This window comes from Panthera onca, chromosome F1 (assembly GCF_046562875.1).
Source record: "Panthera onca isolate mPanOnc1 chromosome F1, mPanOnc1 haplotype 2, whole genome shotgun sequence".
NCBI classification, from domain to species: Eukaryota; Metazoa; Chordata; class Mammalia; order Carnivora; family Felidae; genus Panthera; species Panthera onca.
In genome coordinates, this window is record NC_138355.1 from 27,908,105 (window position 1) to 27,924,780 (window position 16,676).

The window sequence follows — 16,676 nt, forward strand, 5'->3', positions numbered from 1 at the left end:
GGGGAAACAGAAAACAATATGGTACCTCTTACATCACGGGCATGCACAATGTTCACGGATTTCTAGAAATGAATGGATCTAACAACATAATGCATGTGCTGTGGAGGGGCAGGAAACCAGTACAATCTTCCTGAAGTTGTAATGTGCCATAAGTTCTAAAGGACAATTAGAAGGTAGCCAAAAAAAAAAAAAAAAAAAAAAGGATGGCATCAAGAAAAGATGTAGCGCCCATGCGTGGACATGTTGACTGTGGCTGGAACCAAGGGCAGAGTTTCAGTCACACAGAGAACAGAACCTGTACCCCTTGAATACTATTGCTTCCTCTAATTAAGCCCCAAAACAAATTTTCTTCAGCTGCCACATCACCCAACTTGCCTAAGGTAAACTGCTGTTAACCCAGAGTTCCCCCCTCTTTAACTTTCAGATTTAATTTTCACTTTTTAATCTAAAACCAGGATTTACTTGACTCATTCTAAGTTCTCTATCACATAATCAAGGAATTTCAAAGGTTGGGAGGAATCAGAAAGGTCACTGGATAAATGCTCTGGGAAGTCACTTACCCTGATCGGCTATAATCAGATCCCGTTTGTAGTTCCACGAATTTCTATTTTTTTTTTTTTCCTTTTCTTCGTATGGCACTTTTTTTTTTTTCCTCAGAGTGTATTTGTTGATATACACATTCTTGCTCTCCCACTAGACTACACGCTCTTCATGCAGAACCCACATTCTTCTTTATCTCATGCTCCTCCTGTGCTCAGTAATCAAAGGCTTGGCACAAAATCATTTTTTAACCCAACCCCATTAGCTCTGGCAGCCCCCGTCAGGTCCCATCTACCGTTTCTGGGTGCAGCCCATTGCTCCTTCCGGTAAAGATGCATTGTTGCGCCTTCTTCCCAAGGACCCTCGGTCATCCCCACAGGCAGAGCCACCTTCCTGTCTTTAATGCCAACGCCATGTTACTTCTTTTTTCACCTCCATTTCTAGATTAGGGCTTAATACTCCAAGCATTTAAAACAAATGGAACAAGTTCCAAATAAACCATCCCATTTGGAGGGTGCAGTGTGTATCTTAGAAACTGTCAGATGTTTCCTGGCAGATGTTTTAAGCCTGGAATCATCAATAGCCTTTCCAGTTCCATCTTTTGTTCCTCTGACAAGGTTACTGTGCTTCCTTGAGACTTCCTGTTTGAATAACCACACACTTGGGTGTTCAAACTCCCATGTGTTCATTATTCACCATAAAAGGGACCTGAGGAAGTAACCAGGCAGTTGAACACAAAATGATGTATGAACAAAAACAGCTGTGTGTTAGCAGGATGGACAAAAAGACAGCAGGGATCTAGGCACTGCTGTGAATTTCAAAAACAAGGTCTATTTAGTCAGGCATGGTTAAAAGCCTGCTGATTCAGAACATTAGTGACCCGTTTCATAATTTAAAATCACTAGAGATGTGAATAAGTCTGCTTTCAGTTACTACTTCCAGAGTCTCACCCCACCACCACCCTTCCCAACAATCTCCCTCATGGGAACAAAGTTGCCTTTCCTTTCTCTCACAGAAATGGCAATACCAACTCAAAATATTTCATGAAAAAAAAATTAATACCTATTTTATTCTCAAACCAACGAGCAGATTCCCCCTTCCCCAAGGGGCTTTCCTATAAAAACACAGGAAAGCACAGATACAGGTACACATAGGAAAACACAAAAAGCAGCACAGAGGGAGAGCCTATGTGGCTCAGTCAGTTGAGCATCCGATTTTGGCTCAGGTCATGATCTCACATTTTGTGAGTTCAAGTCCCACATCAGGCTCTCTGCTGTCAGCGTGGAGCCCACTTCAGATCCTCGGTCTCCCTCTGTCTCTGTCCCTACCCTGCTCTCATGCTCTCTCAAAAATAAACAAACATTAAAAAAAAAAAAAAAAAAAAAAGCAACACAGAAAACATGACTACATTCTCTAAACATCTGGAAAGTATGTCAATTTCCAGACTCGGTCCATCTTTTGGTACTCTGAATGCACCATCCAGATCTTGTGCCAGGATATAAGAGCTTTAAAGTGGACATAAGTTTAAAACCAAAACTTTATTAGAATGGTCATAAAACTGAATGACCCCAAATTCCTCCAGGAGTTGATGCTAACTTATTTCTTGGCATGTGGCAAAAATGCTGAAAACAGCAGTAAACAAACCAGCTTGAGCCTCTAAAGCAATCCTGATAAAGTAAACACATTTTATTACAGCTGTATTACAGATGTTCCCAGAAACTTTCAAAATCTGCAGTAGAGATCTACGAATTTGGTCTTCAACAGACTTTATCTAAAATATTCACTAAAAATTCAAAACTATGTACAGAGACACTCTAAAAGTTAATCCTAGACACTCAACCGTGCAGAACATGTCCCTTTTCCCATGAAAGGCAATCATATGACCAAAGCAATTAAACTACACAATTGCTCTTTTGGTTTCCAACTCCCCACCCCCCCTACTTCCTCCAGCTCACTCCCCCCACCAACGCCCTTTCAGGATACTCATCTTTACCAGGTCCAGATTTGGCATTAAAAAAACAACAATCTAAAAACTCAGTGACACCAAAACAACAGAGGTCAGCAGTCCTATGAGAATAAGGTCCATCACAAGCAGGAGCAACTGGGGGAGGGGCCACGGCATTGACATACAGGTGGACAGATAAACTGCTAAACCAAGGCAATTACACCCTAGCATAAAAATCCAGATCTAGATCCAGTCATCTTACATTGCCAAATTACCCTTTATTCCTTAACAGTTTTTGATAATAAGACAATCTCAGATCTTGAGAACATCTGCACAGACCACTCTTCCCTCTAATCAGTATTTGTGCTGCCAGAACACGGAAACATCACTTCCTAATTCTGCTAATGAATAGAAAGCCCAATAAAAGTGGTTCAACTCATTTTCATCAAGATATCACTACCCCCTCTTCAAAAACTGTGAAGTTCTTCTCTTGGGAATAGGATCCTTTCATTCTCTTTGAAGAAAAGGGATGGAAAAGCTTTGAGAAAATACTTATGCTTCTATATTTTGCCAACCGGCAAAAAGGGGCGTGGGTGCATTTTAAGCCCAACACTCAGCCCTCAAATGTAGCAATGGGTGCCCTCCCATCCAACCTCCCATAAGAAAGGGGCATGCACCTTTAAAAATCATTAATCACTAGGATATGATGATGTAACCACATGTATCACAGAAATACAGTGTGTACTGAGCAAGTCAGTAAAAAAGCAGAAAGGGTAAGACTATGATTCAGTAATACTAAAATGCAATCAGCCAATTCACATCTGTGAAGAAAAACCAATCCTAGAATCTTAAGTTCAAGAAGTGGAGATAGTATGTAGTGGGAGAGAGGCACAAAGTACAAAATCTAAGTGGGAACTATGACCTCCTCTTCAGTTTTATTTAATTAATTAATTAGGGTTTCTAAGAATCCCCTGATTGAACCTTAGCTCAGCATGCTCTGGAGAAACTAAGGAGATATAAATTGAATAAAGGATAGATACACAGATAAGATAGATGGATTCAATAGACAGTTACAGATTTACAAATTTCCACATACAAAAAATCAAGGTGAAGGGCATCACTTTCTAAGCCTGAATGATGAAAACACTGGCAGAGAAATCTCCTAGGATCATACTAGTCACATATCAATCAACCAGTAAAAGATTAGTTATACCTATTTAGTTATCAAACTTGAACAACAAAAAAGCTACCATGTAAGAGTTAGAATGTGCTTGCAGCAGAATGGAAATGAAATCGAACCCGGAGATGGACCTAGCAGTCTTATCTTGAAGGATGTCAGATAAAGTAAGCAACCGAACTAAACTCGGCAGTTCTCAACAACCAGAAGAGTCGTGGATAAGGCAGACAGGAGATAAGGTGGCACTCCCCCGACCACCCTTCAAGAAATGGAGTATGTGGTACACTTTTCCTATCAGTACACACTGACAAAACCCAGGATCTCATTCCGAAATTCAATAAATTCCTTAGAAATTCCTAGAAGCATTAACAGCTAAATTATAAAGCTAGTGTAAGTACCCCAAACCTAAAATTCTTCCATTGCCAATAATGCCCTGTTCTTTACAAACAAGTGCAAAGCCCTTTTTAAAAGCAGCCATCCAGGGGCACCTGGGTGGCTGTCGGTTGAGCGTCAACTTCGGCTCCGGTCATGATCTCACAGTTCATGAGTTTGAGCCCCATGTCAGGCTCACTGCTATCAGTGCAGAGCCTGCTTTGGATCCTCTGTCCCCCCCCCCCCCCCCCCTCTATGCCCCTTCCCCACTCGTGCTCTCTCCTTCTCAAAAATAAACAAACGTTTAGGATAAATAAATACAAAATAAAAGTAGCCACCCAAACAAACAACTCCTCAAGCAGAGGCCTCTCAGGGAAACCTTTGGTTTGGTATACTCTCATTTCACTCCCAGTTAAAGGTCTGTCTTTAGTTCTCTATCACTCATCGGGTCTAACATGGTAGAACAGTAAGAGCATAACCTATCCACCACAAGTCTAGATCCCAACCTAAACTCAGCATGTCACTAGTGACCTCAGAGAAGTCACTAGTCATCTTATGTGATTATTCCATAGAGGGTAATAACAACACTTCTCAATTATTTTGAGTATTCAAAAAGGTATGAGGGAGCACTCAATGAAAGGTAACTTGCTTTCTTTTGTCACCCAGTTTTCAGGATCCTTGTCTCCTCAAAACCCATCATACATGTCTCCACTACTCCATGAAAAGCACATAATTCCTTCACCATTATCTGCTTACTTTTAGATCTTTATTTAAACAACTCACCCTTCCTGGAAAGCCCTCCAATTCCCATCCACTACTTTTCTCCAAGACCCAAGAAGCTCTTCCCGGCTAACTTCAATCTACACTCTTCAAAGTGCTCTGCAAGTATTCCTTCATGTTAAAAAGTTTCAACTGAATTATTTACTATGCTTATATTCCCCCATTGATTTCCTGGGCGTGAATGTCTTTGTCTCCTCTCCTCAAACACATTACAAATTACCTGAAGATAACATGTGTCAACATCTATTGTTACCCACACATCCCATATTACAACAGCCATAAATGAAGAATTTTCTCACCGGGGTCACCTTATTTACTGTGGACCTTTGTCCTCTAATTAGAATTACAATCTAATAAGTTCATCCTAATTTGAGTAGCTAGCTCTTTTCACTTAGTTGGAAATACTTCACAAAACTTCATAAATCTCTAAAAAAGCCACACAATTCAAGCTTCGGACTTATTCTAAAAGACTCAGTGAGAGGGGGCGGCAGGTTGGCTCAGTCAGTTAAGTGTCCGACTTGGGCTCAGGTCATAATTTCGCGGCTTGTGAGTTTGAGCCCCACATCGGGCTCTGCACTGACAGTGCGGAGTCTGCTTGGGATTCTCTCTCTCAAATAAATAAATAAACTTAAAAAAAAAAATAAAATAAAAGGCTCAATGAGAGGAAGGCACTACTCAGAACATGTCAAAGGAAAGAAGATGGGGTCTTCACATTTCGTTGTAAGTAATTTATGGAACATTTAGATTTCCCCCACAGAAATTAAATAGTAAGTTATATAAAAAACAGACATTGTAACCGAAGCACAAGCCATGCAGACATTCTTAGAGGAGTCTCTAAGCCTGCAAGCAAAAGCCACAAACTTCTGATTTTACCACTTCAAGCCACAAAAGCATCACCCAAAACCACTACCTGCTTAAAGGTATGTGAGAGATGCAAAGACGGCTGCTCTTCCTGCACCCTTCCCCACACTCCACTTCCTGAGACCTTCCATGAAGCTCACCTGAATGCTTTCCGGAAAGCATTCTGCAGCCACCTCAATTAAAACCATCTGTCCACTCACCCAACAAGTATCTGTTAACACCTACCAAGGCCAACAACCGCTGGTAGAGAACAGAAAGACAGTAAGAGAAACAGATCTTAGATGATTAAGCCTCAGATTCTGTGCTCTACTATTTGAAGCCAAAATCATATCAGAAACAAACAAAACCATCTGTATTTTATTTTGTACAACTGACTGGAAAGTTTAACTTTTTTTTAGTCTGAGGGATAATTTCACACAATTAAGTGCACAAATATCAAATGCACGGCTCTGGATTTGCACATATGTATTCTACACCTATGTAACCTCCACCCAATGCAAGATACAGAACATAAAGTCAGAACTATAAAGGAGGAAAAGGACTGGTCATTAACCACATCCCTGAAAACACGGACATGCTCCCCTGTGGTCACTGTCGTGCACAATCACTTTGGTTAACAGAAACCTCCACACACTCTGTGGTTTATTATCCCGAAACAAAATTTATGGAATCTCAAACTCTATATGAGACCATTTGTATACTCTATTTCAAGAATTTTTTTTTTTTTAATGTGAAGGAGACTGATTCTGGATTAATATTTCCAAGAACTTTTAAAACAAAAAGATTAACAAAAATCCAAAGAAGGCGGTATTAACGAAAATTCAATGTTTCCTTCAGTGTAACAGGAAGCAGCCACACAGTTGGGAACAGAGTAAAAGAAGGGAGCCCAGGGAATAGAACTCCTAAAGTTTTAGAAGAAATCATGGAAATCCCCTAATTCATCTCCCAGCCTTGCCACAAGGTTCTCCTCCCACAAGAGATCTGAGAGCCCCATTGTCTAAGAAAGAGATAAGTCTGCTTTATTTTAATTCATGAATATGTAGCTTCATAGGGCACCAGGCTGACTGGGCCTGGTTATTTTAGGATGGCCCCCTGGAAGAGCCCATGGAAAGAAAAGCAGATGTACTTAATTAGTGTCTCCAAAGTCTGGCACAATACTCTAAAACCCCAGAGACATTTCTATAAATGAGTTTTCTGGTAACCCCTTTTAGTAAGTATCCATTTTATTGCGCAACACCTAATGTACAAACATCTAACTTTATCATTTTACAAGAAAGGAGATGCTTGCAGACCCTAGCAAGGCCCTCTTACAAACCTAAGAACAAGCAGCTTAGGCACGGTGATAGAACCAGCACACAGTCATCCTGGAACTTTACCCTTCGAAACCGACAATTTAAGAGAAGGGACAGATTAATCCCTTAGCTTTAAAAATCTTCTGGGGAGGGGTGGGGGAAGGAAGCCAAGATGGCAGAACAGCATGGAAGTTTTGTGTGTGTCTTGTGTCCAGGAAATACAGCCAGACCAACACTAAACCATCCTGCACACCTAGAAAACTGATCTGAGGATTAACACAACAATCTTCACAACCACAGAATTCAACAGGAATTCACCCCAAAAGAAAGAGCAGGAAGAAATGATAGCCAGGAATTTAACCAACACAGATACAAGCAAGATGTCTGAACCAGAATTTAGAATCATGATAATAAGAATACTAGCTGGAGTCGAAAATAGATTAGACTCCCTTTCTGAGGAGATAAAAGAAGTAAAAACTAGTCAGGACGAAATAAAAAAATGCTATAACTGAGCTGCAGTCACGGATGGATGCTGTGGCGGCAAGGATGGATGAGGCAAAACAGAATCAGCGATACAGAGGACAAACTTATGGAGAATAATGAAGCAAGTAAAAAAAAAAAAAAAAAAAAAGAGGGAGACTAAGGCAAAAGAGCACGATTTAACGATTAGAGAAATCAGGGGCGCCTGGGTGGCTCGGTCGGTTAAGCGTCCGACTTCGGCTCAGGTCATGATCTCACGGTCCGTGAGTTCGAGCCCCGAGTCGGGCTCTGTGCTGACAGCTCAGAGCCTGGAGCCTGTTTCAGATTCTGTGTCTCCCTCTCTCTCTGCCCCTCCCCCGTTCATGCTCTGTCTCTCTCTGTCTCAAAAATAAATAAACGTTAAAAAAAAATTTTTTTAAAAAAGAATTAGAGAAATCAGTGACTCATTAAAAAGGAACAACATCAGAACCATAGAGGTCCCAGAAAAGGAAGGGAGAGAAAAAGGGGTGGAAGGGTTATGTGAGCAAATCATAGAGGAAAACTTTCCTAACCTGGGAAAGACACAGACATCAAAATCCAGGGCACAGAGGACCCCCATTAGATTCAACAAAAACCGACCATCAACAAGTCATATCAGAGTCAATTTCACAAAATACTCAGGCAAGGAGAGAATCATGAGAGCAGCAAGGGGAAGAAAGTCCTTAATCTAAAAATCTTCTCGGGAATTTTGAACAGTAAAAACAAACAGACAGCTCTGCTCTAAGCTCTGACACTTTTCTCTGAAACCCAAACAGAACAGCGGCAGAGCTGTCAATTAAGTACAGCTGGAGACCAGGAGCCAGTAGAGAAGCATCTGCTGGGTCTGCGCCTGTTAACTCCAGACAAGTGACCATGTTCATCTGCCCAACGACTATAACGTGGTTCTTCACTTTCCTGCAGGCATTTCAGGATGTCTGTCCTCCAACTGTACCCCAATGAATTAGAGAAACTAAAAATGATGCCATACACAACAAGTAAACAAGATATTTCATTGTAACTTTTCCCCACAACTGCCCTTTAAGATATCTTTTTTTTTAACGTTTATTTTTGAGACAGAGAGAGACAGAGCATGAATGGGGGAGGGTCAGAGAGAGGGAGACACAGAATCTGAAACAGGCTCCAGGCTCCGAGCTGTCAGCACAGAGCCCAATGCGGGGCTCAAACTCATGGACGAGATCATGACCTGAGCCGAAGTCGGACGCTTAACCGACTGAGCCACCCAGGCGCCCCAACCCTTTAAGGTATCTTAACAATAGACATGTGAGTACATGTTTTAAAGTAAAATGTATAGGCCCATTTCTAAAGAAAACACAATATTAATGTTAAAATTTCAGAAATACATATTCACATGTAAGATTCAAATCTGAAAAGATAGCATATTCATATAAGTATACACCTATTTATCTAGATGATTTCAAATCATATAAAAGTCTAATTTTTACTGAAAACAAGACCATCCTAGATCTTTCAACTCCTTGTTAGTTCCACACCTAACTTTGTGCATCTTGTAAAGCTATAGAAATAAAAGAACCATGTACCATATTTAATATTAGCTATTATAGTGGCATACATCTCAAGAAAATAGATGACCCTAATAAAAATACACACAAACTCCAACATATTGCTGAGAAGAATTTAAATTAATGTACAGTGTTTTGGGACTTCTTATAATTCAGACATTCATTTATTCACTAACTTACATACATTTACAGAACACTACACCAGACATGTTGCTAAGCACTGGAGATACAAAAATTCCAGCCTCCATCAAAATGGTAAGTGAATGCTCTCTGTGCATGCACCTTTTTGCTTAGAACTTATTATTAAACACAGAATGCATAGATCTAGGGCAGAAGTCACAAAATGTGTGCTGTAGAGGCCCACAGAGGAAATATTTTAGATTTTGAGGGACTAGACTTACAGTATCTGATGCAATTACTCAACTCTGCCTTTACAGCATAAAAGCAGGCATAGACAATAGGTTAATAAATGAATTCACTGGGGGACCTGGATGGCTCAATCAGTTGAGTGTCCGACTTCAGCTCAGGTCATGATCTTGATGTTTGAGCCTCACATCAGGCTCACCGCTCTCAGAGCAGAGCCTGTTTTGGATCCTCTGTCCCCCCTCTCTCTACCCCTCCCCAATGGGCACTCTCTCAAAAATAAATAAAACATTTAAAAAGAAATGAAATTCACTGTGTTCCAACAGAACTTTATAGATACCAAAATTTGAATTTCATGATTTTCACATGTCACAAAATTTCATTCTTCTTTTGATTTTTGAATGAAAAAATGTAAAAACATTTGCCTGGTACCTACAAAGACAGGAGGCAACCCTGGGCTGGATTTGGCCAGAATGCTATAATTTGCCAACATCCCAGTCTACAGATACAGGTCTCCACATCTGAGCTACAAGTTCCATGAGGTCGGGGCAATGTCCTATGAATCACTGTACATCCAGGAATTTGTATGGTACTGAGGAATGACAAGCAATTAACTAATGTTAGTCACACTGAAATGAATTAAAAGACTAAGTCCCTGACCCTGCCTTCAAAGACTTCATGGTCAAGAAGTGGTAACAGGCAAATCAAGAAACACATAATACTACGTGATAAGTGCTACAGTAGATACCTGCAGGGTGGTGTGAGCACCACACCTAATCCATGCCTGAGAGAAGGAGGGAAAGGGTAAAAAGACAGAGAAACTGGGGAAGAATTCCTGTAGGTGGTTATACCTAGCAGATGAGTTCCAAAGTATGTAAATGACAAAACATAAGCCTAGAGGTTAAAAAAAACAGCCCAGATCCTAAAGTATCTTGTACGCTATGCCAAGGAGTCCGGACTTTCTCCTAAAGGTTTGAGGAACCACTGAAGAATTTTAGCTGGGAAATGACATCATCAGATTTGCATTTCAGAACCATCACTCAGTCCAAAGTGTGGCTGTCTGAATAGAAGAGGCAAAATGGACAGACAGACCACCAGTTAGTTAGAAAGCTACTGGAGTAATCCAGGTGAAATTCAATGGAAAGCTACAATAAGGTAGAGATAAAGGTGAGGAGTCAAGAGACACAGTGGCTGGATATAGGAGGTAAGAGCACAATCTTGGACAGATTGTAGTAAGGATGGGTGGGAAAGAAAGGGGTGGGGTTATAGTTGCCCAGAACTGACCTGCCTCCAGCAGTGGATCCTATCTGCTCTTCAAACAAAGTAATTTTACTGATGAAAGCCTATCAAGCCTGGTTATCTTTTATGGGAGACTTGGCAAAAGACTGGGTCAAGAGCCTCAGGGTTAAACAGTAGTGTGTTCACTGAGATCCAACTTTGAGTTGGGTAACACAATGAGGAATGAATGTAGTTTTGAACACGGTCTCTGGACATCCCAAACTGATCATGTCCAACAAGTCTTCAGGACTGGAGAAAGAGCTGGGCTAGAGATACAAGTTTAGAATTGATATTTGCAAACAGTAAAGAAAGCCTTGAGATTAAGAGGAATTCATTCAAGGAGAGTGAGTCGCATGGGGAAAATAAAGGCGGGGGGGGGGGGGGCGGGGGGAGAATCCAAAAATATAAGTGAAAAAGAATAGAGTGAAAAGGAGGAAAACCAAAGGAGTCTGGTATTTCTGAATCACTGTGTACATGAACTTGTATTTTAAAGCTGGCCTGGAATAAAGCAGTCCTTCTTTGGAGAGATCTGTTAGAGAAGCTAAGAACTACAGGGCCTAGTGCATTAGACTAAAGAGTCAAAAACCTACCCCTCCACCATGACTTTTGGCAAATCATAACCTCAGAATCCTGATCTTTGCCCTCACTGAGTTGTGGAAATCTAATCAATGATAAAATAAACTGGAGGTTTCATAAACTGTAAACTATTATAAAGGCACTCTTGACTTACTATTGTCATTACAACAGAATGCAAAAATTCCATCTAATAGTGTAAACTTCTGAAAAATGGGACCTTCAATCTTATACACCTTTTCTATCAGGTACTATGCTATGTATTTAGTAGGTATTTAAAAAATGTTTGCAGACTATTTGGCAGTAACATGAGAACATATGCACGGCGGGGGGGGGGGGGGGGGGGGGGGCACATAGCAGAAGGCATATCCAACTTCCTAAAAGGATTTAGAATTGAAATAGTCAAACCAATCCTCCCACAAATGTGACCAATGACAAAATAATGGGGGGGGGGGGGGGTGCTTATAGTTCCAACTTCTCTCCTAAAGTGTAAATTGTTTCTCTGAATGCTTTAGAAACCTGGAGAAGATTATACACAGAAAAAGCAGTGAATTGTAGAAAAGGAAAAGAGCCAACAGCAACTTTATAAAACCGTGTTCAACAACCACTGGCCATTAAAGAAGAGCTCCCTAACTTCTCAAGTTGAAACCTGCAAAATGTAAATCAGGCCTTTGTGAGACAAACTAAAATAGTGTCCCCTCAGGGTACGCAAATACCACAGTGAAGTCACCAGAGTGAACTATTCCCTGACACAGTTAGAACCTACCTGGCAAAGACTGTCCTGGGGGGAAAAAAACAAAAACAAAAACAAAAACAGCTGTTTAATTTTAAATGTACACTGAAAGAATGAAACAGAATAAAATGTAATATCCTTATATTATCAATTATTCTGACATAGACACACAAAAAGGATATTTAGCTAAATATTAGCTAAAAAGTATCATTTAATCACTGTTTGGTCCTAAAGCTTAGAGGAGGTTGGAAACAAATCTGGTCTTGGTGTAAATTTTAGGAGTTCCATAAACTTTGATTGAGTTGGTTTATAGGCACTCTCTTCCTTAATCTAATTGTTTTCAGAAAGGGGGAAAGCTACCTTCCTCCGAAATTAAGACCCAGCCTGCCAAGTTTCCATCTGCAATGACTATCAAGTTAATTAAAAAGGCTGTTTAATATAAGGCAAATCCTCAGCTACAATCTTACTATCGACTATCCCACTGATACTAATAAAACTTATTATAACTTATAAAACACAAAAGCCAAACTTTTGAGTAGCAGTCAAATAATCCATATAGAAAGTTAGGAAAGAAGATCCAGAAGTTGAATGCAAAATAAGAATTCTTTTTAGAAAAGGGTGCCTGGCTGAGCTTTCTCTCCACAACAGGCAAAAAATGCAATTCTTGTTCCCACAGCAACTTTATGTGATTATATCTGAGGATACTTTGCACCCTGGATTACTGTATATGGTGTTTAAGACATGGCTGCTTTCAGAATCAACACTGATTTTCCTGGCTTTTGTACTAGTGTTGATAATGGTACAATGATCTAATTGGTCCTTGCTATCAGTTAGAATATGCCTTACCCCCCCCCCCCCCCACACACACAATGGTAGCAGTTAAAAGGATAACATATAATTTTATAGATACATGTGTATGCATGAAAAGTTTCTGGAAGGCTACATGAGAAACTGGTGGTCTCCTACAACTTAGCAGTTGAAGAGGAAGAGACTCACTAGTCATTATCTTTAACTATTTCAATTCACCATGTCATGTTTTATTTTTACAAGAAAAAAAAATGACTTATGATTAATGCCAAAACATGTATGTTTCTTATAGCGACTTAAGTGCAATCTGACTCTGCTCATTTTAAAGTTTACTGTGTTTAAGTTCAACATCAAAAAGGAAGAGAGCAAAGTGCTGGCTAGTCCTGCATCTTTCACCCTGCTCACTTCAAGTTTCACAGGCTCTGTAAGGGCAAAGCACAATATGCATCACTTGCTTAAGGGTATGTGAAATTTGAACTGGATGGGAGATTTAATAGATGCACAAACAGTCATGGTACTTGAATTCATGGGAAACAGCTAGCTAGAGCCCATGGAGTAACTAAAGTTAGGGACTGAATATGCTGACCATGAAAACACACAATGATACATAAAGCCCTTTCTATAAATTATAGATCATAACCTGCATGTGTACATATATCCTTGTCATTAAAAAAGGAGCAGGGAAAAGGAGACGGGCTGGGGGGCAGGGAGGAGAAAGAGAGAGAAAGAGAGAGAGAGAGATTGAGACATCAACCCCACTACACAAGTCTCCCTTCTTTTCCACCTTTTCCATCACACACAATTTCCTCCAGGACATCATTTCTGATCCAAGAAAAAGTACAATAAGTTCTACTCAAATTTTTAGAAATTGTCTACCTAAAAAGTTTCAAGTAAATGTTTTTACAGTTAATTGCACTATTCATATGGAAACTATTTTAAATAACTTTATTTGAACCCTTGGTTTTATGAACTTCACTTACCACGAATTATTACCAAAAGCTGAAGACTTTTTCGGCAAAAACAAGTCCAAGCATAAAACATTTTTAGAGTACAAAGTCCTGTAAGAGTCCTAACTAGGTGACCTCTAAGATTTCTTTTGACCTTTAAATCACCATGACTCAAAATTAATATATCTGCTCCCCAACAGTAACAACCTACTGTTACCGTCTTACCCACCAGTTACCTTTGTAACAAAGAAGTAATCTTTGGGTAATTTACCCACCTCTGCAATCACCTGAAATAACCTTGTGCTACATAGTACCCACAGCAGAAAACTCAGAAGGCCAAGACTGACAGCCCAACTTTAACCTACATAACAGATTCTTATTCAGAAATTTTCTATTGAATCTCAGGCACTTTGAAACATCAAGCAAATGCTTTTGCTTTGAAATTTTACTATTTAAAAATAGTTAAATAAGACTTTGTAGGCATTCAAAATACAACACAGAAATTTTAATAAGTTAAAATTTCAACAAAAATAATTGGATACAGGGGCACCTGGGGAGCTCAGTCAGTCAGTTAAGTGTCCGACTCTTGCTTTTGGCTCAGGTCATGATCTCATGGTTCTGGGGTATGAGCCTCGCATCAGGCTCCGTGCTGATGGCATGGAGCCTACTTGGGATTCTTTCTCTCCCTCTCTGTGCCCCTCCTCCCCCCCTCAAAATAAATAAATAAACTTAAAAATAATAAAAATAATTTTGGTCAAATTACATTTGCTTAAAAATATACAGTACATAAGAGAATATAGCTGTCTAAAGAGTCAGCATCCCCACAAAGTTTTAGAAGATCCTAGGACTCTTGCTGTGTCCTGGGGAGGCACCTGTTCCAAGACGCTGCTGGTTCTATGCATTTCCAATACCTTTAAAACACTGAAGCAACAGTTTGCTTCTTCCATCTCTGAAAACAGGTGCCTCAGAGTTTCACTTTATGAACTCATTTTCCCAAAGTTCATCTTCCTAATAACTTGTCTAGAAATAAAATAGTGCTAAACACTCCTTTTCTAAAACTTACTCCACACACAGTAGTTTGACTACTTTTCAAAGCACTTTTTGTAAGTTATATTCTTCCTCTGGAATCTTGCCACTTATGTAAAGTTTAATGTGCCAGAGAGCAGTGGAAAGAAAAATGCAAAACCATGACCAAAAGAACTATTTGGGCCCTATGTTCTCCTACCAGAGGCCAGTAAAATCAATTCTTTCACTGCGATAGGGATTGAAGCTCTGCAAATCAGGTGCCAGTTTCTCACACATATTTTACTGTTAAACACAATAATGAATTATTCTGCTTATTTCTCTATTTCAGTGAAGAAAAACTTATTAGGATCAAAAATGATTTTGATACCTTAGGATAAACATGTCCATCTTTATCCACTACTGAGCAATAAACTTTTCTATACATCCTTTTCCTGATTTCTAAAAGGTTTCTACTCTTGTTTTGAATCAAAGTAAAAGGAAATCCAGTAAGGAGAGCCTTTTTACCCAGGGACCAAACTGTGGCCAGAAATTACAGTGAGTGCACACTTTCTTTTGTTTTCTCTGTACCAGGATTAGCAGTGAAACAGCTTTGTGGTCCTTAATTAAAGCTGAACAACTTTGAAGAACAATAACCTTAAAAGTGAATTTATATTTTAATTACGCGTAGGCCATACCGGTAGTAAAGACATTTGCTTCCCTCAAATTCCCTGCACTAGAGACCCTTTCCTTTCCAGCTTATTCAATAGAGCAAACAGCAATCACGCTCAAACCCAGGGAGAGGGGCATTTAAACAAGATAAAAGTGCTTAAGGTGGACCTTCCTATCTCTGACCCAAGAATGCGCGGAGATGGCCCCGCTAGGAGGGAGAAAAGCGAGAATAGGGGTTTCTGATTAACGCTTCAAAAAAAAGAGGGACAAAACAGCCCAAACGGCGAATCACTAAGCGAGCGAGAATCCGGTTAAGTTCGAAAGAGTAGAAAAGCAAACAGAGATGCTACAGCGAAGCATCTTGGCCCTCGCGGAATGTTAAGTGCTAGATCCAGTTTAGAAGTTGGAGGAGGGAATATGTGTGGCCCATGCTGGGACGCACAGAGCCAGCCCGCAGCTGTCTGAGCCCCGCAGGCTGGGCCACGGCGTGGAGGTGACCGGGCGGCTGCGCTGCCGGCGAGCAGTAATAGGAACAGGGCTGTCACCGCTTACCCAGGTGCAGCGTGAGGTTGATGGAGTTGGGGTACTGCACCCCGGCCAGCATGGTCTGGCTTTGCCACCAGGTGGTGTCGGCCTGGTTGTTGTAGTCGGTCAGGAAGGCTGCCCCGTGCTGCAGGTGGGGCTGCCCGGCGTCGCACAGGTGACAGGACTTGGTGACCCCGGTCACCCCGGTCTGCACACAGTACTCCTCGGGCGGAGCCCCGCACGTGTTGGTGGCCACCACGGTCACGTTGAAGGCGGCGTTGACGAACTCGGGCATGCAGCGCTGCGACCGCCCGCCCTCGTCCGTGCACTCGTCCATGGCTGCCCGGGCACAGCCGGCCGCGGCGGCCGCCAGCACCGCCAACACCGGCCAGAGCCGCCCCCGGGGCCGCAGCGCCGGCGCGGCCCGCTCGCTGCCCCTCATCCCGCCGCCCGCGCGCTGGGCCACGGCGAACGCAAGGGCGCGGGCGCGTTCCTCTCGCCCAGCGGCGTCCCCAGGAGGCCGCTCCGCGGGCTGAGCCTCGGGGCCCAGGGGCCGGACTCGCGCGCCGGGCGGTGGCGGCGGCTCGTACCGGAGAGACGGGCCAGTGGGCGCCGCTGGCGAGGACCGCGCGGCTCGCCGACCACTGCCCCGCGCGCCGCCTCCGCGCCTCCCTCACCCACCCGGGACACTGCCCGCACTCGGCGCCGACCCCCGACTTCCGAGCGCGGGCCCGAGCGCGCGCCCCCGAGGAGGAAGGAGCAGGGGGTGG

At 41.7% G+C, this 16,676-nt stretch overlaps 1 protein-coding gene across 1 annotated transcript in view; it reads right to left on the reverse strand.

The window, feature by feature from the left end:
- LAMC1 (laminin subunit gamma 1) overlaps positions 1-16,458 on the reverse strand; it is a 128,374-nt gene extending 111,916 nt beyond the window's left edge. Inside the window, exon 1 of the mRNA XM_060643753.3 lies at positions 15,934-16,458. Within this exon, the coding sequence (XP_060499736.1) occupies positions 15,934-16,348 (415 nt within the window). The 5' untranslated portion in view covers positions 16,349-16,458. The remainder of the gene's footprint in view (positions 1-15,933) is intronic.
- Positions 16,459-16,676: the final 218 nt, after the last annotated feature.